We start from the raw sequence: 25,283 nt of genomic DNA on the forward strand, positions 1-25,283 counted from the left end.
TTGTTTGACACTCTCAAGTGAGAACACCAACGAGTTTGGGTTTCATGGAGGGAAGTAATATCACTTAATAAACACAGTTTTAAAAAGAGCGTTACATTATAATTTGTTCTGATTTGTCTCTTAGAAAACAAAACAAAATCATTTCCCCTGACTTTTATTCCTATAACAAAAGAAATACTGCCCTTTCCTGCTCCAGACTGGTATCCAAAATCTTAATGTGCCTTGGCATCAGGCCTGGAGGGGTCATCACTGTCTTTGGACTGCTTCTCTTTGGATCTGATTTTATTTTCTTCTGTTACTTTCAGAATACTTTCAATATCATCAATGGCGGTCTGTAAATAATAAAAACAACAACATTCTGAATTGGCCAGGTAAACCAAATAAAAGAGGAAAGGATGATGTCATTAGGTCTTCTATACTTGTGCTTTGGACAGTAACTAATAAAAAATACTTGGTAAATCAAAAAAAAAGAATTCATCACTTAAAGACCTCTTACAACACTAATCCCTCAAGCCTTTGTTTCTTTGTGGAGTTAAGTACGGTTTAGACTAGTTCTGTTCAAAGTGTGTTGCTCTGACCTGTACCCATCTATGGATTATTTGCTATCAGTCTTGCTGAAAGGAGTAAAAAATTTGAGAGTAAAACCACACATGGTGGCACATTCCTCCCAGCAGATCAGGAGGCTGAGCCAGGAGGATCATGAGTTCAAAGCCAGCCTTAGCAAAAGTGAGATGCTAAGCAACTCAGTGAGACCCTGTCTCTAAATCAAATACAAAATAGGGCTGGGGATGTGGCTCAGTCGAATGCCCCTGAGTTCAATCCTCAATACAAAAAAAAAAAAAAACCCCAAAAAACCCAAATTAAAAGAAGTCAGAAAACTTCCTAGAAATTTGTTTGTCTATTAAATTTAATAATGAAAACATAATCTGCTCTGATTAGTCTCTTAACCAATGCAAACTCAGTATTCTCAAGTAGGTACTCAGGAGTGGAATTGCTGGATCATAAAGTAAGTTTACATTTTTTATAGCTTTAATTTTTTTACTTCATTCTTCTGATAATTCAATTTTGTTGTATTTTACATAAGTATATTAATGCATGATATGTCAGAAACAAAACAAAACAAATAAGTTTTTTTTTATAACTGAATTATTTATTTATTTTTGGTCGTGCTGAGGATTGAACCAGTGCCTCACATGTGGTAGGCAAGTGCTATACCACTGAGCCACAACCCAGCCCACAAATAAGTTCTTTATTACAGATAATTTGAGAAGTTTGGTCTGGTCATACTATAAAGATGGCCAGCAAGCTGAAGGGAAAGCTTATTTTTTTTCTTTTTTTTTAAATATATTTTTAGTTGTAGTTGGACACAATATCTTTATTTTATTTATTTATTTTCATGTGGTGTTGAGGATCGAACCCAGTGTCTTGCACGTGCTAAGTGGGCGCTCTACCGCTGAGCCCCAGCCTCAGCCCCGGGAAAGCTTATTTCTATTGGTCTTTGGGGAGTAAAATAACACCTTCCCATATTAATTAATTAATTAATTAATTAATTAACTTTTGGGTTCTGTGGTGGCAGAGTGGGGGGGTTGGTGATGCCAGGGATTGAGCAAGCCCAGGGAATCACACATACTAGGCAAGTACTCTACCACTGAGCCCACTCCAAGTTCTTTAATTATTTTTTATTGAGTTACCATAAAGTTTACCTTTATAAAGTATATAGTTCAGTGGTATTTGGTAAATACCAGCCTTCACCACTGTGTAATTTCAGAACATTCTCACTGCTCCAAATAGAAACCCTGTACCTGTTAGCAGTCATTTCCCATTTTCTACCTTTCCCCCACTTTCTGGTAAACACTAACCTACTTTCTGTGCCCATGGATTTGCTTACCTCTCATGCTTTATATATTTGCAGTCGTACAGTATTTGTCCTCTCATGACCAGCTTTTTTCACTTCCCATGTTTTCAGGTCAATCCATATTGCAGCACAGATTATTGTACTTCATTCCTTTTTTATGACTGAATAATATTCTGTTGTATGAATATTGTCCATATACTATAAAGGAATTCATCTATTTCCCAGTCAATGATTTGGATGGTTTATACTTTTTGGCTTTTATGAATCATGGTTTGATAAACATAATGTACATATTTTTTTGTATTTTCTATATTCCCAAGTGTATATGTAGAAGTGGAATTGCTAGATCATATAGTAATTTTACATTTTACCTTTTTTTTTTTTTTTTTTGGTACCAGGGATTGAACCCAGAGGCACTTAACCATTAAGCCACATCCACAGTCTTTTAATTTTTTAAATTTTGAGGCAGCTTCTCGCTAAATTGCTTAGAGTCTTGTTAAATTGCTGAGGCTGGCTTTGAACTAACAATTCTCCTGCCTTAGCCTCTGAGCCACTGGGATTATAGGTGTGCACTACCACACCCAGTTGCATTTAACTTTTTGGGGAACTACCAAACTTTACATAACTGTGATACCATTTTGCATTCTTACTAGCAATGTATAAGTTTTTCAGTTTCCATTTTCTCCATGTGCTTGCCAATTTGTTATTGGCTTTTTAAATTAAAGCTATCATAGTGGGTATAAATGGTATCTTGTTGTGGTTTTGATTTGCTTTTCCCTAATGACTTATGATGTTGAGCATTTATTCATCTACTTATTGGCCATTTGTATATGTTCTTTGAAGAAATGTCTATTGTTTGTTCACTTTTTAACTGGATATTCTGTGTTTTCTTATGGTATAAGAGTACATTACATACTGTGGATGCTAGATCCTTATGATTTACAAATATTTTATCTCATTGTTTAGGTGGTCTTTCCACTTTCTTAACAGTGTTGTTTGATATACAGAAGATTTTTTTTTTTTGTACTGGGAATTGAACTCAGGGGCATTCAACCATTGAGTCACATCCCCAGCCCTATTTTTGTACTTTATTTAGAGTCAGGGTCTCACTGAGTTGCTTAGTGCCTCGCTGTTGCTGAGGCTGGCTTTGAACTCACGATCCTTCTGTCTCAGCCTCTTGAGCCGCTGGGATTACAGGCATGTGCCACTGTGCCTGGCAAATAGAAGGTTTTGATTTTGATGAAACCCAATTTATCTATATATACTTTGGTTGCTTATGTTTAGGCATCTTACCTAAAACCATTGCTAATCCAAGATCATGATGATTTACAACATTGTTTTCTTCTAAGAGTTTGATAGTTTTAGCTCTTTCAGTCAGGTCTTTGATCCATTTTGACTTATTTTTTGAATGTGGTGTCAGGCAAAGGTCCAGCTTTATTATTTGGATATGACTATCCATTTGTTCCACTACCCTCTATTAAAAAGTCATTCTACCCCTGTTGAATTGTCTGGGCACCCTTTTGAAAATCGATTAATCATCATGTATGGGTTTATTTTTAGTCTTCCTTTTTTTTTTTTTTTTAAAGAGAGTGAGACAGGGAGAGAGAGAGAGAGAGAGAGAGAGAGAGAGAGAGAGAGAGAGATAATTTTTTTAATATTTATTTATTTATTTATTAGTTCTCGGCGGACACAACATCTTTGTTGGTATGTGGTGCTGAGGATTGAACCCGGGCCGCACGCATGCGAGGCGAGCGCGCTACCACTTGAGCCACATCTCCAGCCCCTAGTCTTCTTTCAGTCCTATTCTATTGATCTGTATGCCTATTCTTGTGCCAGTACCACACCATCTTGATTGTTTGAGCTTTGTAGTAAGCTTTGAAATTGAGAAATTTTTTGTTCCCCTTATTTTGACTATTCGGAGTCCCTTGCCTCTTCACACAAGTTTTAGGATCATCTTGTCAATTTCTACTAAAAAGTCAGATGAAATTTTGATAGAAATTGCATTAAATCTATAGATCAATTTGGGGAATATTGCAATCTTAGAAATATAATAGACTTCTACATGCATAGAATATCCTCCCACTTTTTTGGGTATTCTTTAATTTCACCAATGTTTAGAAGTTTTTAGTGCATGAGTATTGTACTTTTTCTGTTCAATTTACCCATAAATTTTTCATCTTTTTTATACTATTGTAATTTGAAGTGGTTTGTGTGTTACTCAGCTTTTTGTCACTGGGACAAAATCCCTGAGAAGAACAAGTTAGAGAATGAAATATTTATTTTAGCTCATGGTTTCAGAGGCTTCAGCCATGGTCCCGTTGCTTTCGGCCTGAGGTGGGGCGGGACACCATGAGCAGGGCCTCATGGCCACCAGGCAGCAAAGCTGGGGGATGGTCAAAGACAAGATATACCCTTCCAGGGTTCATTGCCAGTGACCTACGTCATCCAGCTAGGCACCACCAGCTGTAGTTTCCACCACCTGCTAATATTGCCATCAACTTATGAAGTCATCAGTAGATTCATCCACTGATGAGCTCAGAGGCCTTGAGATCCAATCACTTCCCAAAGGCCCTCTCTGAACCCTACTGCCCTGGGAATCAAGCCTCCAACACCTGAGCCTTTGGGAGATGTTCCGGATCCAACCATAATGGTTTGTATTTTATTTTTTAAATTCATCATGGCTAGTATATAGAAGGTCAGCTGGTTTTTGTATATTGATCTTATGTCCTGCAACCTTGCTGAACTTATTAGCTATAAAATAGAAGAACTGGTTGGCCCCTCCCCACTCTGGCTTCCCGACTCACTATTAGATTTCTCCCTCTGGAATCCTCTCTATCATGTTGTAGGAAAAGCAATGGTCATCGTCCCAGATTTTAATATCACTTTGAAGAGTAAAATGTAGGTATCCTCATCATTGTTATTAAAGAGGGCAGGCTCCAGCTTGAATTTAAAAAATGTAATAAAAATTACATTTTTATCAAGCTCTAGTTGGGCCGTAAGAGAAAAACTTATGTGATTTCTAATTGAGTCCTTTGAATCACTTGACTCATTCAAACGCAATGAAGGTCCAGCCTGGGAATCAGATTCAGGCCTTACTGGTAGATACTGAGCCATCATCTCTGTTCAGCTGGGATCTTAAAAACTCCCTCACAGGTCTTGCTCCTGGACTGTAGAATGTGGAAACTTCTAGTCAGTCACCCACAACTGGACTTCAAGGAACATCTTTAGAGGCCACATGGAGGCTTCAATAAGGTGGGTGGGGAAACACCCACCCCACTTTGGGGGAATCGTGGGGGCTGGACAGCCCACATATAGCTGGGACTTTTTTCTTGCCTCTGCCTAAAACAATTTGTCCTTTTAGGCATTAGAACTTCTTTGGCTCTACAAACTGGGGCTCTCTAGGAATTGCTCCCTAGACAACAGATTGTCTGAAACAGAGAGGTCACATTCACAAATTTTGGCTGGGACAGTCTCTCTTCTGGTTCTACTGTGATGTTTCAACTTCACCTCCAGCATCAGAAAGCTGTTGTCGCAAGACCTGGGGTTTGAATATGGCACCAAGTTAAAGCAAGCCTACTATATTTCAAAGAAAAAGTTTCAAACTATAAAATTTAACTAACAGGTTCAGTGGGAACCTTACAATATTGACCCAGCACATTGTAAAATATGTACTGCTTACAATAAAAAAAGAGATGGTTTAGCACTTGTTTACAATACAGCATGAGGTATTTTCAGCCCTTGTATAGAAATTAACCAGGATCGTTAGTTAATTAACACCTCACCTTAAAATTGGTCTCGCCTTGCATATTAGGTGTTGATATTTCTTGATGGATGATGAAGAGATTGCGAGCAAAGGTCATGAGGACCCCCTGGAGATCCACACCGATTGTTCTGTTAATGATATCCAAACAAATGAGTTTACCAACGATTCCCCTCACATGCTTGAAAACAATCGCCCTCTCATTTGTGCGTCTGGTGATGGAATTTAATGAGTATTTTCAATCTCACAAGGTGGCAATCTTCAGGGAGATATGAAAGATGAGGCTCCATTTTAACTTGTCAACAAAAAGGGTTTGCGTAATAAATATTTTTTTTATTAATCAACTTAGCAGATGATAGCAATAGGTTTATTCATTTCTAGCAAAAGGCTACTACTGAGCTAGGACAGTAGTATTAACTCATTTAAAAAACTGTTTAAAGAGAACTGCTGCTAAGTATCATTCATGCCTCACACTTTCCTTGTCCAAAGAGAAATTTGTTTCTCTGGATTCTGGAGACTTCTGACTGGGGTTTATTGTTTATGTCATGCGTACAAGTGATTCCTGCTGCTTATGAAATTGCTGAACTTGCGCTGAGGGAGAATGGGGGCCCAATCATGAATGGCTGTCTTTACAAAGCAGAATGGCCACTTTAAGAAGGTTTCAGAGAAAAAACATCCTGTAGCATCATAGTATGGTGGGAAAACACTCTAGACAACTAGATTGCTTATGTTTTAACTTGGAAACAAAACTCCAGGTTATTTTTCTGGTGATTTTTTAAAAATTCCATTAAATGAAAAAAATAAATTAAGTGAATGGATTGATTTTTCTTTTTAATTGTACTGACTTGAGAAGGGACAATTTTTTAAAAAGCTGCCTCTTAAGGCAACTGCCCAAATACCTGGGACTACTTCTCTCCTGGTTGTTGCCAAAAGTTAAGTCCTAAGAGTCTAGGGCTTTGGTCCCTTTTGAAGTGGCTGCCTTCCAGCCTCTTCAGGATTTCCCTTGGGTCAGGGTAACATCAAAACTCCCAGGTGCTAGGACAGGAGCCCAGGGCTCTTTGTCCTGCCACTGACTGTGTGACTTTGGGGGAAGGTACTTAAGTGTTCTAGGTCTTCATTTCCTTTCTCTGAAATGAGGGAACCGGACTAAGTCAGTGCTTCTGGACTTCTTGAGTGACATTACCAAAATCCAAGATGGCTTACTCCTCGCAGCTGCTAAACACTAATGCTGCTTCCTTTCAGAAAATAAATAATAGCCAAAGGCAACTTCAGGCAGCAATTTTGAAGAGCAACTTGTGTTTTATTACCACAGGGTCAGTACGAATTAAAACCCCAGGTGGTGGTGGTGCTTCTCTTCTCCTTCTCCTTTAAACAGATTCTTGGGCTTCACCCAGGATTAACAAAACCAATATCTTTGGTTTGGGAGTGCAGGACTATGTCATTTCACCAAGCTCCCCACATCCTTCTCATACATAGAATAAAAATAGAGACCTATTCTCAAAAGAAATTACAGGTGTGTGGGGGGGGGCGCGAACGCGCATGTGTGTGTGTGTGTGTGTGTGTGTGTGTGTGTGTGTGTAGCGGGGTCCTGTTAATTCCTTCATTTCTGGAGATCCTTTCATTTCCTTTTCCTTAAAATTTCTCTTCCAATTTCACTATTTCTCAGAAATATCCCAGAATGCCTGCAGATAGTAGAAAGTTATCCCAGAAAAGCTGAATTACAACTGGTCTATAAAGTTGTCCCCTCCTGGAGCCCCTCACCTTTCCTAAGGCAGCAGCAGGTGCATGCTGTCCCCCTGGCACCACCTGACCGCAATAAAGCCAAAAAAGCCCAGCAATCTCTAGAGAAGCCTCCTGTAAAATTAAGAAGCTCCAGAAAAATTAAGGTGCTCAGAGGAAAGTTTCTATTGACTCATGATTTCTTTTCAACATGGGTTCTATAAACTTGGGCGGTCCCCTGGGCGGTCCCACTGTCTGTTAAATCACCTGTTCTCAAACGCCTGTGTTCACATCTCACCACCAGGCCTAACAAAGGTGCAGTGATTCTGCCCTTTCATCTCACACTCGAGAAGGCATGGCTAGATGCAAGTGAGAATTCCAGAACAGTCTGGAATCTTTTCTAATATTCACCAAAGTACACTAGCAAATTCTGTACAAACTTGCACAAGTAGGGGCAACAGGCCCATCATCTCTGCGTGATGTACCAGTTCCCTATACGAGGCTCGGTGTGGACTTTGCCGTGTGGTGAGTGCCCTAGCACTCTCTGACTGCATGATTGCATTAAGGGATGAGATTAATGGGCAGAAGACAGTAGAAAAGGCGGCTTGGTGAGGGGGGTTCATTTGCTCATATCTCTTCTTCTCTGTCTCCTAAATTCTGTTACAGTTTTCCTCTTACCTGGCCCCTCTATGCCCAAGGACCCACCAGCATCAGTTTTCTTGAGGCTGCCTCAGGAACTCTGTCTCTGCCCTGTTAACACTTTCCCCAGGGTCATCCCATCAATTCTGGATGCCAGTCCTGCCCTGGTCTGCTGGGCTCTGTCACCTTTCAACAGACTTTCTTCATGCCATCTCCCTGCTGGCTTGGGTCTCCAAAAGTGGCACCCACTTTGTGCTCCTATGGTCAGGCTCTCCCTTCCTGACTCTCAGCTGTGAACTGGGTGCCTCTTGGAATGACCCCACACATTCATCCTGGGACTGGATTAGGCCCACATATCACTTGAAGGGAGCTCGCCCCTCCCTTCCTTATCTCATGTGCATGAAGGTTTGTGTGGTTTCAGTTCTAGCCCACCCTTTCCTCTGCACTTGACCTTCTATGCTATCTGATGCCCAGTAAGACAAAGGTCATATCTCTGCATTCTCATTTCTAGTTCTTGTACTTAACAAACCCATTCGTCAGAATTCCTGAGCTTAGACATAGCTTGGATCTTGAATCTTTCCTGCCTAATTAGACTGTGTCTCTAGAAACTTCTTATCAGCTTGCCAGTTCAAATCCAGTTGACAGCTTGGTTCTCCTAGTCACAGTAACTGCTTGTGACTCATGTCCAGCCACAGCCCTAGCATCATAGGGACTACTTTGGAGAGAACATGGCAGGGGAAGGGTCAGGAAAGGGAGAGAGCTATGGGACTGAACATCGCCAGGAAGCCAAGGGTAGCTCCTCCCTTAGGCATGTCCAGGGGTGTCTGTGGTTCCATTATCACCCTAGAAGTGAACACCTGGGCAATGCATGCTAGCTGGGACATTATAGATGGCGGTCTCATTTCTGGGTGGGCCTGAGTGGAGACTGGAGTGGAGGACTCAACACCCCAGTTCTCCTCTTCCTGGATGATGAGAAACATCTAAGATTTCAAACGTTAGATGAAATTGCAAAGGGAAAAAAAACCAGAACATTTGCATAAGTTCAAGAGGATTGATGAGAGCAAAGATCACTTCCAGCAGGGTGCTGCCCAGCACACATACCTTGAGAAGACTATGTCAGGGGAGAAACTGGATCTGACCCTCCCTTTGGAGGAACACTTGCCAAATCACCTTAGCACTCTTCAAAGCATGCAAGAAGGGCAATCCTTGGGACATCTGAGCTGATCCCATGTAAATAGATTTTGTTGCACCTTGCTTGAGTGGAATGTGTTAAATGTAGGCTCTTAATCTTTGATTATAGATATTATATTTATAAATCTTGACCAACACATTTATGAAATACCTGAAGATCTAAATAAAACAAGATAGACTTCCAATAAATGGACATGGTGACTCAAGTGCATGAGAAGCACCACTCTTGATGGATGTGATAGTCACTTTCTTTGCTTATCCATCCCATAGACACACGCCATACTCACAGCATGCCCAGCTTGTCTCTCTTCAGGTGTTCATATAATATAAAAATAGTTCCTTGTCTGTCCTGTGAGATTTGAGTGGGAAGAAAAGAAATAGCATATTATCTTGGAAGCAAAGAAAATATACCCCACCAAGAGCACTAAGACTGATTCAAATAAATCTAGCCAGGGCACACCTGTAATCCCAGTAACTTGGGAGGCTGAGGCAGGAGGAGGGCAAGTTCGAGGCCAGACTTAGAAATTTAGCAAGACCTTATCTCAAAAAAAAAAAAAAAAAAAAGGGCTGAGGATGTAGCTCAATGGTGGAGAATCCCCTGGTTCAATCTCCAGTATCTTACACACACCCCAAACTGAAACCAGAACAAAACCAAAACCAAAACCAAAACCAAACCAAAACTAGAGCTATCTTCAAATATTATGAGAAGCACGTTTGAAAAGGCCATCTCAAGAAAACAGAGTAGGTAGGTATGTTCTACAACAGTGTTTTTTGAGAATGATCCTCAGAAACCTGCAGCAGAATCATCTAATGTGTCTGCTAAAAAGGCATTTTCATGAGCACTATCCAAGCTCAGGATCCTTGAAGGATTTAGCACACTTCCTGGGTGAATCTCATGCATATCAGAATTCGAAAAGCATGGAGGAGCAATTGCAGGGGAAAAAGGAAGAAATTCGTTGGGTAAAAAATAATTTTTACTTCAATGGAAAATGATGTATTGTATGCAGCATACCCTGCTGCTTCATCTGACAGATTCTATGGGAGATATTTCACAGCTGATGGACAAACAAATTCTGTCAGGTTTGATGGGGTTCAGTTGACTTCCTCTCCTGGTCCTCTTGTAGAAAATCCTTTTTTGCCTTAATTTGCATGTTTATTTCAATGTTCCTGATCTATAAAGAGGCTTGGCTTTTGGATTTTCTTTTGAATTGGTTATACCATCTGTTTAATTCCCCGTTAAATAAAATATCATGCATTTATTTTCATATATGTGGCTTTGCCCTTTTTTGAAAATTTTAAGTTTTCTCCAGATAAGTAAGATGTGGCCCTGGAGTTGTCCAATAGTGGAAATGGCTGCCCTGTGAAGTTGTGAGATCTCCATCACTGAAGTTCAAAAAGGAAAACTTCACTTTGGAAGTTTGGTAAAAGAAATTACGTAACAGAATTATATGATAACAGTTATCAGTTCCTCACTTTTTAGGAAATACAAGCATTAGGACAGTCCTTGAAGTAGAACAATGGCCCTCAGTGATTAGAATCATCTGGGTGCTTAAAAAATACAATGCCAAGGTGGGTGTAGTGGCACATGCCTGTAATCCCAGGGACTGGGAAGTTCGCAAGTTCAAAGTCAGCCTCAGTAATTTAGCAAAGCCCTAAGCAATTTAGTGATACCCTTTCTCAAAAAAAAAAAAAAAAATTGAAAAGAGGGGCTGGGGTTGTCGCTCAGTGATAGAGTGCTTGCCTATCATGGGTAAGGCACTGGGTTTGATTCTCAGCATTGCATATAAATTAATAAAAAATAAAGGTTTATCAACAACTAAAAAAATATAAAGGGGCTGGGGTATGGCTCAGTGGTAGAGCACTTGCCTAACATGTGTGAGGCACTAGGTTCCGTTCTCAGCACCACATATAATAAATAAAAAATAAAAGTCCATTGAAGACTAAAAAATATTTAAAAATATATATATATGTCTATATCCATATATCTATATCTATATCTATGTATCTTTTTAAAAAAAGATCTGGGGATGTGGCTCAGTGGTTAAGTACCCTTGGGTTCAATCCACAGCACCAAAAATATAATGCATGGGCTCAACCTCTGGAAATACTGATTTATTTGGTCTGGAGTGGGCCCTAGGCAGTGTTATGCTGATCTTACAACCTGAAGGTAGAAGAAGAGTATCAGGAATATGATTCTATTTTTGTTGAAAAATTTGATATTTTATTCATCACAATATCTTGCATTAATTTTGATTTTTTTTTTAGATACTGGGGATTGAACCCAGGGACACTTAACCTCTGAGCCACATCCCCAGCCCTTTTATATATTTTATTTAGAGACAGTCTCTCTGAGTTGCTTAGAGCCTCACTAAGTTGCTGAAGCTGGCTTTGAACTCACAATCCTCCTGCCTCAGCCTCCCAAACTATAGGAGTGCACCACCGTGCACAGCTTTAGTTTTGATTTTTAAAATAAAATGTACTAAAACATTATTTATCTTTATTTTTGAGAGTCTTTCACCGCCCCTCCGCCCCGCCCTTAAATTTTGGGTTGAATATGAGTGCTCTACGTGCCTTATCCTTTGGCAGCCCTGCACGGGCATCTGTACTTCCAAAGCTCCTCACTCAAGGCATCCTAAGGCAGCCAGGGTGGAGACCCACTGCCTCTTACCCTTTGCACACTTCTTACTGTGCTGTGTAGTAGTCACTAGCTACAGGAGGCTACTGAGAGCTTGAAATATTAGTTCAAGTTGGAACACAGCTTTCAAGGACTGTAACTTTCAAAGACTTAATAGAGTTGTGGAGTGTTTAAATAATTTTTATACTGATTATGTTGAAATGAAAAATTGAGTTAACCAAAAGTATCATTAAAATTAGCTTTATCTATTCCTTTTTACTTTTAAAATATTGCTCTGAGAAAAATTTAAATTATCTGTGTGGTCAGATGTGTGGCTTACATTATACTTCTGTGGGCCGATGCTGTTCTGGGGCTCTATTATTAACACAAATAGAGCAAGTCACCTCCAATAAGTGGTTCTCATTTAGAATTGCATTTATCCCTTTGTTCAAATGTTTCTATATTGAGGGAGAACACCATCTGGCCTCTAATCCCTGTATGCAGAGTAAGTTCACAGACGTGTCATTCCCAGGGACCTGTGGACATTTATGGATTGTTTTTTCCCCTTCTGGGAATAGAATTCTTGGTTGACAGTTTTTTTTTTCTTTTCCGTAACTTAAAATTATGATCCAATTGTCTTCTACCCTTTACAGTTTCCGTTGAAAACTCAGATATCAGTCGTATTATTGCTCCTTTGAGGATAACATCCCTTTATTATTTTATGGGCTTTTAAGATTTCCTCTTTCTTTTTGACTTTCAGCCATCTAATTATGTGTCCAAGTGTGATTTTCCTTATCTTCTCAGAGATTTGACGTATGGTTTGAATATACAATTTGATATCATTTCACCAATTTTGAAAAATTCTCAGTATTTATTTAAAATCTCTTTCTTGTCGCCTTCTGAGACGCCCAACTGCATGGAGGTTAGACTTCTCTTCCTTTTCCCACATATAATTTAAGGCCCTGTTCTATATTTTCATCATTTTCTCCCTTTTTAATATTTTCACTAACCTGTCTTGTAGTTATAACTTTTTTATGATCCCCTATTAAACTAATGAATTAAATTATTAACTTTTGTCATAATAATTTTTAGTTCTGGGATTTCTGCTTGACTTAAAAAAATAGATTTAGAACAATGATGAAATTATCCTGTCACTCTAAAGAATATTCTATAATTCTTTTCCTCCTTTTACCTGAGACTTAATCATAGTTATTTTAAAGTCCCTGTCTCATAACTTCAAAATCTGAATCACCTGAGGGTCATATATATATATTTCTGTTTTAAATTACTTGGCCCTATCTTTTAGCATGTCTTATGATTTTTTATTGTGTGCTGGTCATTTAAGGTGGAAGACTATTGAGGCTCTAGATGATGATGTTGTCCTGCAAAGAGGGTGTTAAGTTTTGCTTTTGGCAGGCAGATAGAGAAATGTCAGATCATCTTGACATATCAAAGGTTGATTTTAGATGTTGTTGGTTCTGGTCTGTTTAAATTTTTCTCCTTCCTCTTTGTCTTTGATCTTTTGTCCTAGAGAAGTGTCCTTACTCCTAGAACTTAGTCCTTCTGAAGTTGCCACTCAAAGTTTGGAGTGTTTGAGGCTGGGGTTGTGACTCAGTGGTAGAGTGCTTGCCTAGCACATGTGAGGCCCTGGGTTCGATCCTTAGCACCACATAAAAATAAATAAATAAAATAGAGGTATTGTGTCCAACTACAACTAAAAAATAAATAAATATTTTTTAAAAAGTTTGGAGTGTTTTTTAGGGTCCTTTTGAAATCTTTGTCTGATCTTTAACCTTCTAGCTACTGTTGTTTTTTGTTGTTGTATGTGTTTCTTGGAATCTTAAGATATTCAAACACAGAGAGAAGTCTATCAGTGATTTAAACAGGGCAAAATTTGGGGGGCTTTTCCTTTGATGACCTTTGCTCTAAGATTTTGACTCTCAAGTCTCCAATAGTTTAACAATTATTATTATTATTATTATTATTATTATTATTATTATTAGTGGTAGTAGTAGTAGTACCAGGAATTGACCCAGGGGTGCTTATCCACTGAGCCACATCCTCAGCCCTTTTTATTTTTTATTTTGAGACATGGTCTCACTAAGTTACTTAGGGACTGACTTTGAACTTCCCATCCTCCTGCCTCAGCCTCCTGATTTCTCTGGGATTATAGGCGTGCACCAGTGTACCTGGCAACAGTTTGACAATCCTGGATTCCAATCTCTTTCTCCTCAGCTAAACAAGACTGTGATTTCTGTTTGGATCTATTCCCTGGTATGATTTGAGAATGTCTTCAAAGAAAAATTTTGGGGTAAATATGACACTTATATGCTTAAGGACTCTAGTTCCTCATATGCAAAACTTATTTGGGTTGCCCTCCTCTGCCTTCAAGCAGTGATTTTATATATGGATATATATTCTACAAACTTGTCCAGCTTTCACAATCATTTTTGGCAAAAGAATTAGTTGGATACAATCTACCTTGTCATAGCCAGAATGAAACATCTAAGTTTGGCAGGACATTATAACTCTCCAAGAAATGTGACCAGGGATCTTCTCAGCCTTCATCCGGAGGGAATAACAGAATTAAAGGGCTTATTCAAAGTTGATTTTTTTAACACTCCATAAAACAATTAAATATTTGACTTTGCATGTGAGAGATGTGAGGATCTACATTTTAGCAGCTCACCAAACTAAACCTCACTGTAGGCAAAAATTTTTACCGGCAATGCCATCTACGCAAGTATCCCAATCACACTCCCTTGAGAATACACTCCCTGTATTCATTCCTGGATGTCAGATTCCTCATTGTAATATCTTATTCAAGCCTGTTTTCCCAGGTAGTATCTTAGGCTAATAGAGAATTTTGTTTGCTTTTATCAACTTTTTTCCTCCTTCAACCATATTTAAAATTTTACTTTTGTGTAGTATTCTTCTCAGGCTAGTTATTAGCACCATAGTAACAATCTTTTGCTATGAAAACATATAAAATGGTCTAGTCTTTTAATCCTCAACTTTTTGTCTACAAAGTTAGAATATTTACCTTTCAAATAATGACAAAACTGAAACAAAATATGGGAAAATATTTTACAATGTGTAAAACACTTTCAAATATTATTATTAGTAATTATGGATGTTTCACAAATCTGGAGATTCTAGATTAAGTCTGACTGCCCTAATCTGAGAAGACAAAAGTTAAAAAATTCTGCTCAGCCAGGTGTGGTGGTGCATGCCTGTAATCCCAGTGGCTTGGGAGGCTGAGGCAGGAGGATCGAGAGTTCAAAGCCAGCCTTAGCAATGGCAAGACGCTAAGCAACTCAGTGAGACCCTGTCTCTAAATAAAACACAAAATAGGGCTGGGGGATATGGCTCAGTGGTCGAGTGCCCCTGAGTTCAATCCCCAGAACAACAACAAAAAAAATTCTGCTTAGCCCTTGCCACTCAAACATTGGGAGAATAGGAACAGGGTCCCTGGGATAAATCTTCTTGTCTGGAAGGAAAAAATAAAAATAAAAACAAAAACAAAAATGAGAGACAAATAGAAGATGGAGAACTGTAGCAATTCTGAAGGCCCATTGGGCCGATGTATCAAGGGCTCCTGTCCTTTGGCTGAGAAATGTTCCCGGAACAGGCCTGATGCCACTTGCTTGATGAGACATTGTTCTTTGTGGTCCTTTGATCTGCCTCCTGGAAATTTATTCCTTCTTCATAATCATCTGGCCACATATAAAGTGAAATTACATCTTCCTGGGGCAAAGGGGAGGGAGTGGTGGGGCAGGGAAATGGGAATAGGAAAGATGGTAGAATGAGATGGACATCATTACCCTAGGTACATGTATGACTGCACATATGGTGTGACGCTACATCATGTACAACCAGAGAAATGTAAAGTTGTGCTGCAGTTGTTTACAATGCATTCTGCTGTCATATATACCTAATTAAAATAAATTTGAAAGAAAATAAATTATATCTTCCATAGAAATTTTTAGACTTTCTTACCTGCTTCCTGCCTATAGATGATTCAAGGTCCAAAGGTTGTGTTTAGTATTATACAGGACAGTCTCTTAATTCAGAGTGATACTTTTCTTTTGAGTTTCCTCAAAAACTTTGATTTCAGGCCAGGCATGATGGTTGCCATAATCCCAGCATCTTGGGAAGCTGAGGCAGGAGGATTGAGAGTTCAAAGCCAGCCTCAGCAATTTAGTGAGACCCTGTCACTAAATCAAATATAAAAAGGGCTGTTTTCTTGTTTCTATGCCTTTCTTTCTCTTAATTTCAAGAATCAGGTTTCAGCCTTATCAGATGTAAGAGAGCTATTTCCTTTGTCTCTTTCCTGGGTTATTTCTTTTACATGACAACATTGCTGAACACCATAATCTTTATTGTATCCTTACTCTGAGATACCTCAATGCAGCCAGAGGTTTTAATGGTAGGTTTTAGAAATCTTTAATTTGACCCTTATTGAGAGGCTGAGTTTTACTTGGCTTTTAAAATACTTCCTTTATGAGGTTTAGGATCAGTTTAGCTTTTCCAGCTTCATAAAATATCAAATTTCTGGAATGTCTCTGTTCCCTCTCATTTCTATTTGCAAACTTCTACATTCATTTAGAAGCTTGTAATTTTTGTATATGGCCAAGTGCAGCCAACAGTGCTCAGCATACACAGTGATCATAGTTTCCAAGCGCTTCTCTAGAGATTTAGGTACATTAAGTATATTATTTGCCTTCCAAGTTATCAAAGGTGTTGGTTTTGCCAAATATTTCACCACTTCACAACAAGGATTGTGCTCCTTCTTGTTTCCATTAACAGCTTCTTTATTCATTGCCCAACCACTAAGTCAGTATCAAAATTTTAGGTTTCTGTTGTAGGAGCATCCTTCTTTTGATATTAATTTCTATAACAAATTAGTTTATGCTGCAGGAATTTTTTTTAAACCCAGTTCTTGGTTGTTTTTTTAATAACAAAAGCTGTAGTTCCTGCTCATGCTCCTCCTCAGGTAGATCACTGTTGGTCCCCTTAGGAACCAGGCTGAAGAAGGCTCTGTCTCCATGTGCTTCCATGATTTTCCCCAGGCAGGAAAAAGTATAGGGCAACTCTTAAAGGTTCCACATAAAAAGGACATATCTCACTTCTGCTCATATTTCATGAGTCAAAACAAGTTATATGGCCAAACCCAACTCTAGGGGGAGGGCTGAGGGAGCATAATTCTGTTACATGCCTGGAAAGAGAGGAAAGAATATCATTGAGCAACTCTAATGGTTGCCCCCATGGCAACACCCCGGCCTAAGGAAATGATTGCTGGCAGTTGTGTAACTATTTAAGACCATGGCACACTGCCTGCCTCTGTGTGTGTGTGTGTGTGTGTGTGTGTGTTGTGTGTGTGTGTGTGTGTATGAGAGAGAGCAGCTCTGCCCCACATTGTTGCAGGCAGTAAACATGACGCCTTTCTCCATATGGCTTTCATTACAACTTCCTTTCATTAGGAAACCAGTGGGGGTTGTTCTGGAACATCACAGAAATACCAGGAATGAGACCCACCAAGTTGCTTACAAACTCAGCAATGCTTCTTTCCAATATTCAAGAAAAAATAAACCCCTAGGGTGATCTGACTTCTCTCTCTCTTTTTCCCCCTGAGAACTTGGACAAGAAACATCACTTGAAATTCTATGATAATATGGGAAATAACATGGGGTGTACCTCAGTGGCAGAGCACTTGCCTAGCATGCTCAAGACCCTGGGTTGGATCCCCAGCACTATGAGGGGAGAAAAATGGAAAGAAAAACAATTTTCAGGAATAGGAACACTGGAGGATTCTTCTTTTGGTAGCATTGACAATGATGTATTGTTAATTTTACTTTCTTTTTCAGGAACAAGCACCCACTTTAAATTCAACCACGAGTGAGAAGAGGTTGTAGAGTTCACATTGGTATTTCGGTCAATGATTTTCTTTTCAGACTTAATACAACCCAAAGAGGCAATGAAATTTTATGGAAGTTAATTGATTGAACCCAGGGGCACTTAAACACTGAGCCACATCCCCAGTCCTTTTTATTTTTTATTTTGAGACAGGGTCTTGCTAAATTGCTCAATCTGGCTTTGGACTTGCAATCTTCCTGCCTCAGTCTCCCTACTCACTGGAATTGCCAGTGTGCACCACCATGCCTGGCTACTTCTCCCCAGGGGCTTCATAGGGCCTATGAAGAGAAGTCTGCTTCTGTAGCTGAAGAGCACATAAGAGGTATCTAAGTGGAAGGTTTCATTTGAAATGGATCCCAGCATTTGGGGACTAGTAGGTAATCCTATTTTAGTGGAAAATAGTTGTTAAAAGGAAAAGGCACATAGCTGATGCCTTAGTGTAAGAAAAAGAATGATGTTTGACTTTGTGGACAATTATGGGTTCATATGTTTGTGCCAGCTGGGCAGAGTGGTGCTCATCTGTAATTCCAACAGCTCAGGAGGCTGAGGCAGGAGGATCACAAGTTCAAAGCCAGCCGCAGCAACTTAGTGAGATCCTAAGCAACTCAGTAAGACCCTGTCTCTAAATAAAATACAAAACAGGGCTGGGGATGTGGCTTATTGGTTTAGTGCCCCTGGATTCAATCCCTGGTTACTCCCTACCCCCTCCAAAAAAAAAAAAAAAAAAAGAATAAAAATAAAAGAAAAAAGAAAGAAAGAAAAAGTCAGTTCCATGAAATGTCTGACTCTGACTCTGTAATCTTGGGAAAATCCTCACTGTCATATGACAGAAGTATACCTTCTTATAACACAGCATGAAGAGTAAGTGAGACAGTGAAGTGAGGTGCTCAGTTCCATGGCCGAACCACATAGATGCTCTGTAAATGCTGGTTCATCACCAAGAAAAGGACCTCTAGAGAGAAAGTAGAGAATTCTGACCAGAGATGGACCCCGGGGTCTAAAAATATGAGAACCCATCTCAGAAAAAAAAAAAAAAACAAGATACTGCTAAAGAATTTTCAAAAATTATGGTCGAATGACCCCTTTGACCTCAGAATTTTGTAATCCCACTCCCTACCATCTCTCCTTTTCTGTTTATTATTCTCTCTCTCTCTCTCTCTCTCTCTCTCTCATTATCTCTTTTCCTTTTTAAAAATGACTTCTTCCAGCTCCTGGATTTTATTCTTTCTCTTTGTTTCTGCCGTCCTCTTCTTCATGCTGTTCCATTTTTCTATCACTCCCAATCCATAGTTTTCTCTCTTCTCTCCTGTTTTGTATTTCATCCTGTAAGTTGTTCAGCATGGGCCACCTGGAGGTGAATCTTGGAGACTGTGCTGCCTGTCTTTGGTGCCTCTCTGTGCACCCTTTCTGTAGCTGTCTCCGGTGACCCTCAGTGAAACTCCTTCCCCTGTGCCCCTCCCGGGCATTCCCTGGGCCATGTCAATCTGTTTCCCTACTAAAATCTGTTCTTAGAATTGGATCTGATCAACTCTAAAGACAAAAGTATAAACAACTTATTGAGTTTGAAGCTTAGTACCCCAATCAAGTGCAAAGCCTTTAGACTAAGAATAAATCTCTAGAAATAATTCCAGGTAATAGGAAATGACGGAGCACTTTTTCTTTTAGGCAGGAGTCTTTTCCTGCCCAATATGCCTATTCACAGAATTTGATCTATTTTGATATTTTAGAAGAAAATACATAGATTCAGATTGAGGTACAGTTAGATTTGGCCACCTTGTGGTACGTGACAGTGTTTCAGTCTCATCAGTTTGGAGCTAGAAACTAATTACAAAGGGATCCTGTGCAACAGACGCAACAATTAATTTAAGGTAAATCAGTTCAATCTGGCTTTTTCATCCTTTCTGCATTTTATCAAATTTAATGTATTGCAAGGCAATATGAGCCCCATTATACATGTTTGCAACCAGCATGAATCAATCAAACCAAAGGGTCTTATGCACCCTGGCAGTGTCCTGGCAGCTTGTTGGGGGTTGCCAAGTATCAGCTCCATGGTCATGGTCAGCCCCATGCTAAAGATTTGCATGCTTTTCAAGGGCTAATAAAAATATCTGACTCCTGAAAATGGTATTGGTCCTCAAGTATGACAACTAAAAATTAATAGATATTGAACTTAATCTCTGCAAATCAAAGCATTCAATCAACTGGCTACTGCTCAATTATTATGTTATTATATATACATTATATTTAATGTGGGAGGTGAATTTATTTCAATGTTTTGTTGTGGGATTGGATCTTCCACAAGTAAGCACGCACACCGGCCCTCGGGGGTCTTAGAACAGCCCTGGGTATCAGAGATTTGAAAATCTGCATCAAAGTGGAAAAAAAAAACTTTCTCCAGAGTCACATGAGTCTCTAGACACAAGTTCAGTGAGGAGACTGTGCAGGATGAGGAGGTTGCACAGGGATCAAAAATGGGAGACACCCTTTTTGATCAGAACTCCTTCATGGAGTAAATTGTTATATGAGATAGGAGAATGTGATGGACTGAGTTATACTGTCCCCAAATTAACATTTTCAAGCCTTCAATCCGTAGATGACTATATGGCATGCAAGGCCTTCAAGGAGAGATGATTAAGGCTCTAGGAGGTCCTAAATGTAGGGCCCTGATCCGTTAGAACTGGCATCCTTATAAAAAAAAAAAAAAAAAGAGGCATTAGATTTCCCTCTCTTTCTGATGTGAGGATCGAGAATGTGGCTATCTACAAGCCAGGAAGCAGGTCCTCAGCAGAAACCAAATCCGCCAGTGTCTTAAACTTGGAATTCCAGCTCTGTGGCCCAGAGCAGGGCTTTTGCATTACCAAGGTGGTTGAGCAAGTCTGGACAGGAACTGAACTTCCCAGGTCTGTGCGACTCCTGGTGGAGTGCCTTTCTGCCCTCTAAGCCTCCACCTTCCTCTAAATACATGACAAATGAATTCTTAAAGAATATCTGTTTTGAAGGGGCAGCAAGCTATCAATCACCTCGAGCACCTGCGGGCCAGTATTGGATCCACCCTGGCGAACCTGTAACCCCTCATACCTCAAGGTCATAGCCGATGCCGTGGGCCTTGCACATCTGGAGAAAGACATAGTGGAAAACCAGAGAGAGATTGTTGTGCCTCAGCTGGGTGCTCATCACGGCATAGCGGCTGGTTGCCAGCAACTGGAAAAGGCCACAGCTGAAAGTTAGGCTCTTTCTAAACACATTTAGACACACTTTGGGTGTTAGAATATCTGCAGATAAGCAGAAAAGCTAGAGTGGCCTTGTCATTGACATCTTACAGAACTGTGGGTTACTGGTGAGACAGGGGCACTGTGTCATTGAGAGGAAGATCACACAAATAAACTGCCAGTTTTATTACCTTGCATCAAGGATCCATGCTGCTATAGGTTGTTGAATGTTCCATGTGTGAAGGTCTCGGTCCCCAGGGCCGTGCTTTTGGGAGGTGGTGGAACATTGGGAGGTGGAGCCTTATGAGCTGTCCTTAGGTTAGTGGGGACATGCCCTCAAAGAGGACTGCAGGAGCCCCATGTCTTTCTCTTCCTCTCTTGCTTTGAGTCCTGGCTCATGATGAAAGTGGTTTTGCTCTACTACCTTCCCCCGGTATTACAATCTGTCATCCCCACCAGAGGCCTAAAGCAATGGAGCCACTCCATCATGGACAGGACCATAAAAACTGTGGGCAAAACACACCTTTTCTCTTTAAGTTAATTACCTCAGATATTTTGTTTTAGTAACATAAAGGTGGCCAACACATATGCTATCAACATGACTTATTGCTGATGATGCTCACCTGGATTATCTGGCTACAATTTCTTCTGCCACCTTAGCAAAACTTTACAGGTTTCTCTCCTAAAGATGCTTTTTCTCCTTTTCCATACCATACATTTTTGGAAGCAAGCCACTGAACATAACCCACTTGCTTGAGGTTGCCAATATTTTATATATATATAAATTTTTTTTTGAACCAGGGATTGAACTCAGGGGCTCTCAACCACTGAGCCACATGTCCAGCCCTATTTTGTATTTTATTTAGAGACAGGGTCTCAATGAGTAACTTAGTGCCTTGCTTTTTGCTGAGGCCGGCTTTGAACTCACCATCCACCTGCCTCAGCTTCCTGAGTCACTGGGATCACAGGCATGCATCATTGTGCCCAGCTCAATATTAGAATTTTGATACTACTGCTTTCTTTGGAAGATGGCTATTCTTTAAAGATATCCATCAGGGGGAGCTACCCTAAAGAGACTAGTTACAATAAACCCAAAGAATTTTACATACATATTTCCCCAAAATATTTAAAACTGAATGCACAAAAAGTAACACATTGAATCCTGACAATTTTGTAGCGTGCCATTTATGAGATGTGACATTTGCATCTGACAATCAGCTGTTTCTCCTGGGATAACTAGAAATTTGAAGAACTGCATATACAGCAAACTTAGATCATAGAAGATGAAGATTCTTGGCCCATATCTTGAAACTTAGGGATCCTCAGGTGCTGGGCAACCAGGTGCAGTGACTTGGAAAAGAAGTCAAAGGAGGTGCAAATGGTAGGAAGCTGGCTGTGGGCGATCTAGCAACCTGACACTCATCTGTAGTCAGTCTTCAGGCTGTCTGTCTGTCTGTCTGTCTCTGAAATAATGCAGAGATCTAGGGATGACTGAGTGCCATCACAGGACGGTCATCCTTTCCTCTCCTGTGTATCTCTCTCTCTCTCACACAACACAGGTTTCATGGTCACCCCATGTGGAGTGTCTTTTCCTTCAGCATTCATATCAAGTGCTGTTATCTGAGGGTTATGGTCAGTACCACTGTTAAGGCTGCTCTTCCCATATGTAGGCAGAATCCGTGCCTATGAAAGTGTTAGGGGGCTGGGGTTGTGGCTCAGTCGTAGAGCACTTGCCTAGAACATTCGAGGCATGGGGTTCCATCCTCAGCACCATATAAAAATAAATAAATAAAGGCATTGTGTTCATCCACAACTAAAAATTTAAAAAAATAAAAAGATGTTAGGCCCCTGCAGACTAATGCATCTTGGATTGTGTACCTTCAAAATGTGTTGTCCCATCTGTAGCCACTGGAATTTTTTAAAAACTTTAACTAACATACAAAAACATAAAAATACATATTAATGGGATATCATGTGATGTTTGATACACATATACATTCTGTAATGTTTAAATCAGGTTAAACATATTTATCTCCTCAAACATTTATCATGTTTGATAAAAAGCCTTTCTTCTGGCTTTTTAAAAGGTACAGTGTCTAATTGTTATCCATAGTCACCATACTGGCAATAGTAACCCAGAGCTTCTTGTCCCCGTCTAACTGTGACTTATACCCATTGGTCAACCTTTCTCCATCCTCTCCCAAGATTTTTTTTCTTTTGGACAAAATAAAATCTACTTGACCCTCCTGTGCCTCACGACTGTACATTGTTATCACCCTGACCTATCATGAGTTGCTCTCCTGTCTGTCTCTTGGTTTCTGAATCTCTAAGTTGGGCATTATGCTAGAATGCAGAGCAGGCCTTCAGTGTTTACTGAATAAGAGAAAGATTGAATAAATGGAATAGATTAGGTGGAGAGCACTTCCCTCTGACTTAAGAGACTCTTCAAGAAAACATGTGACTCAAGGCGCAGCCAGTCAATGAGTGCTTAGGGTGGAAGCCTGTGATTTACAAAGCCTAGAGGATGGTCACACCATCTCCCCAAGAATGACAACTCAGGGCCATCTCTCAGGCTTTGCCTCCTGGAAGACAATGTGGTCCAGATGGACTAAATAGGAATTATTGGTGAGGTGACCAAAACCAGCTAAGAGAAGCTCTGGCTCAACTGGTTAGTCAATCTGGATGGCCACGGCCACCAGCTCTGTCTACCCTGCCATGCCAGGCTGTGCCATGCTCCTTCCTTCAGTGAAGGCCCAGAAGCCTGAGCTTTTGCACATGGCAGTGAACTGTAAATACTCTGGAATTCCATTGTGGTTACTGAGCATGTAATTGCGTGGTAATTGCCATGAATTCACAAGATAATTCCAAGGTTATTTTTGTCTTCTAAACATGTCTTATGCTGCCATACTATATAAACAAGCAAAATCAAGATCAAGCCCCAGTCAGCCAGAAGGACAGGCAGGCACCTGCTTGTACAATCAGCTCAATGCTGTGTATCTTGTCTCCAGAGTACAGCAGAAGAGCTCATTGTCCTGTGGTACGTGGTTACTAGACAGGTGGCCCTGAGGTTTCTTCCTTTCCCATGGATGCAGACTGCAATCCCACCTCCTGCCGAACCTGAGCTTGAAATTCATGAAAGATCCAAAGGAAGAGTCAGACATTTAGTATGTCTCTCAGTTGCTGCATCTTTTCTGCTACCATCACCAACCTAGTCCAGACCTTTATTTCCAGGGAGTGCTGGAGATACAGATGCATGCAGAATTCTGCCGTGGAAAGGTTGTATGGAATCAGCAAGGCTGATCTTCAAAACCTGTCTGGGCCACTTACTATCTGTGTGATCTTGAGCATATCATTTAATGTCTCTGAACTTTTGATCACCTAGCACTGGGCCTGGAACCTGGTAAATGGTAGCTTCCATTTTTGTTGCAGTTCCTTTAAAAGGGCTTTGGACCCACAATACATGTAATTCCCCAGGTTGTTCCTTTGCTGGTCCTCTGTCTCCTGGGATTTCGAGCTTACCCCCATATGGATGGTTTTCCCCAAGCCCAGGTTCTCCCCAGGTTGGTCATTCTCCTGCTCAGAAGTCTTCATGTCTCTTCTTAAGGGCCTTCAAGTTGAAATCCAGGAGCTTGGCTGAGTGGGCAGCCCCAGGCTTGCTCACTGCTCTGTCCTCGCCACTCCTCCTTACCTCTCCCTCCCCTGATTCTCTGCTCTTTGTTCACTGCTGCCTCTTTACAGACCAGTCTCTCTTCAGACTCATTCCCATCTGCTGGGGGAGGTCTCTTACTGATTGCTCTCATCCTTAAGGCCATACCAAGTTCTGTGTACTTACAGTATCCCCTGGACCTACTAGTCCAATGCATCTCTCCTAAGAACTCCAGCAGCAGGCCGGGAGTCTGTCACTCAAATGGCATTTACAGGAGGCCTTGTGGGTTTTCCTTGGTATGTGCTGTTTTAATGCCAACGTCTCTTCTGTATCTCCTCTCAACTTCTCAAGGATGGGGAACTTTGTCAAATGTCTTTGTATCTTGATGCTTGGTGAAATTCCTGGCATATATTAAGTGCTCAATAAATGTGTTACAATAATCCTAAGAAAGATGAACATAAAGAATATACCTCCTTTTAAAAAAGACTTAACCAATCCTATGGTTTCTACAGAAAAAAAAATCTGTTGAAATGTATTTTCTAAGCTATACTTAAAACACGTACAAAAAGATGCATGTACAAAGTTATTCTCTATAGTATTGTTTGTAATATGAAAAATGGAAGCAACCCCAAAATCTACCTGCAGAGAAAAGGGTAACTAAATTATGGCACAGCATGCAAACAGAATAACATGCGGATGTTGAATGAGAACATCCTTAATGAACTGGTATAGAA

The 25,283-nt window shown here is 40.2% G+C and overlaps 1 protein-coding gene across 1 annotated transcript in view; it reads right to left on the reverse strand.

Annotated features, from left to right (window-relative positions):
- Positions 1 to 212: 212 nt before the first annotated feature.
- IQCH (IQ motif containing H) overlaps positions 213 to 25,283 on the reverse strand; it is a gene marked incomplete at its 3' end in the record, with an annotated part of 211,921 nt that continues 186,850 nt past the window's right edge. The window contains exons 18-21 of the mRNA XM_081292857.1: positions 20,773 to 20,895; positions 9,452 to 9,513; positions 5,638 to 5,746; positions 213 to 332 (exon numbers count right to left, since the gene is read on the reverse strand). Of these exons, the coding sequence (XP_081148983.1) occupies positions 213 to 332; positions 5,638 to 5,746; positions 9,452 to 9,513; positions 20,773 to 20,895 (414 nt within the window). The remainder of the gene's footprint in view (positions 333 to 5,637; positions 5,747 to 9,451; positions 9,514 to 20,772; positions 20,896 to 25,283) is intronic.

The sequence above is a fragment of the Spermophilus citellus genome (genome assembly GCF_964194105.1).
Source record: "Spermophilus citellus genome assembly, chromosome: 4".
Classification (NCBI taxonomy): Eukaryota; Metazoa; Chordata; class Mammalia; order Rodentia; family Sciuridae; genus Spermophilus; species Spermophilus citellus.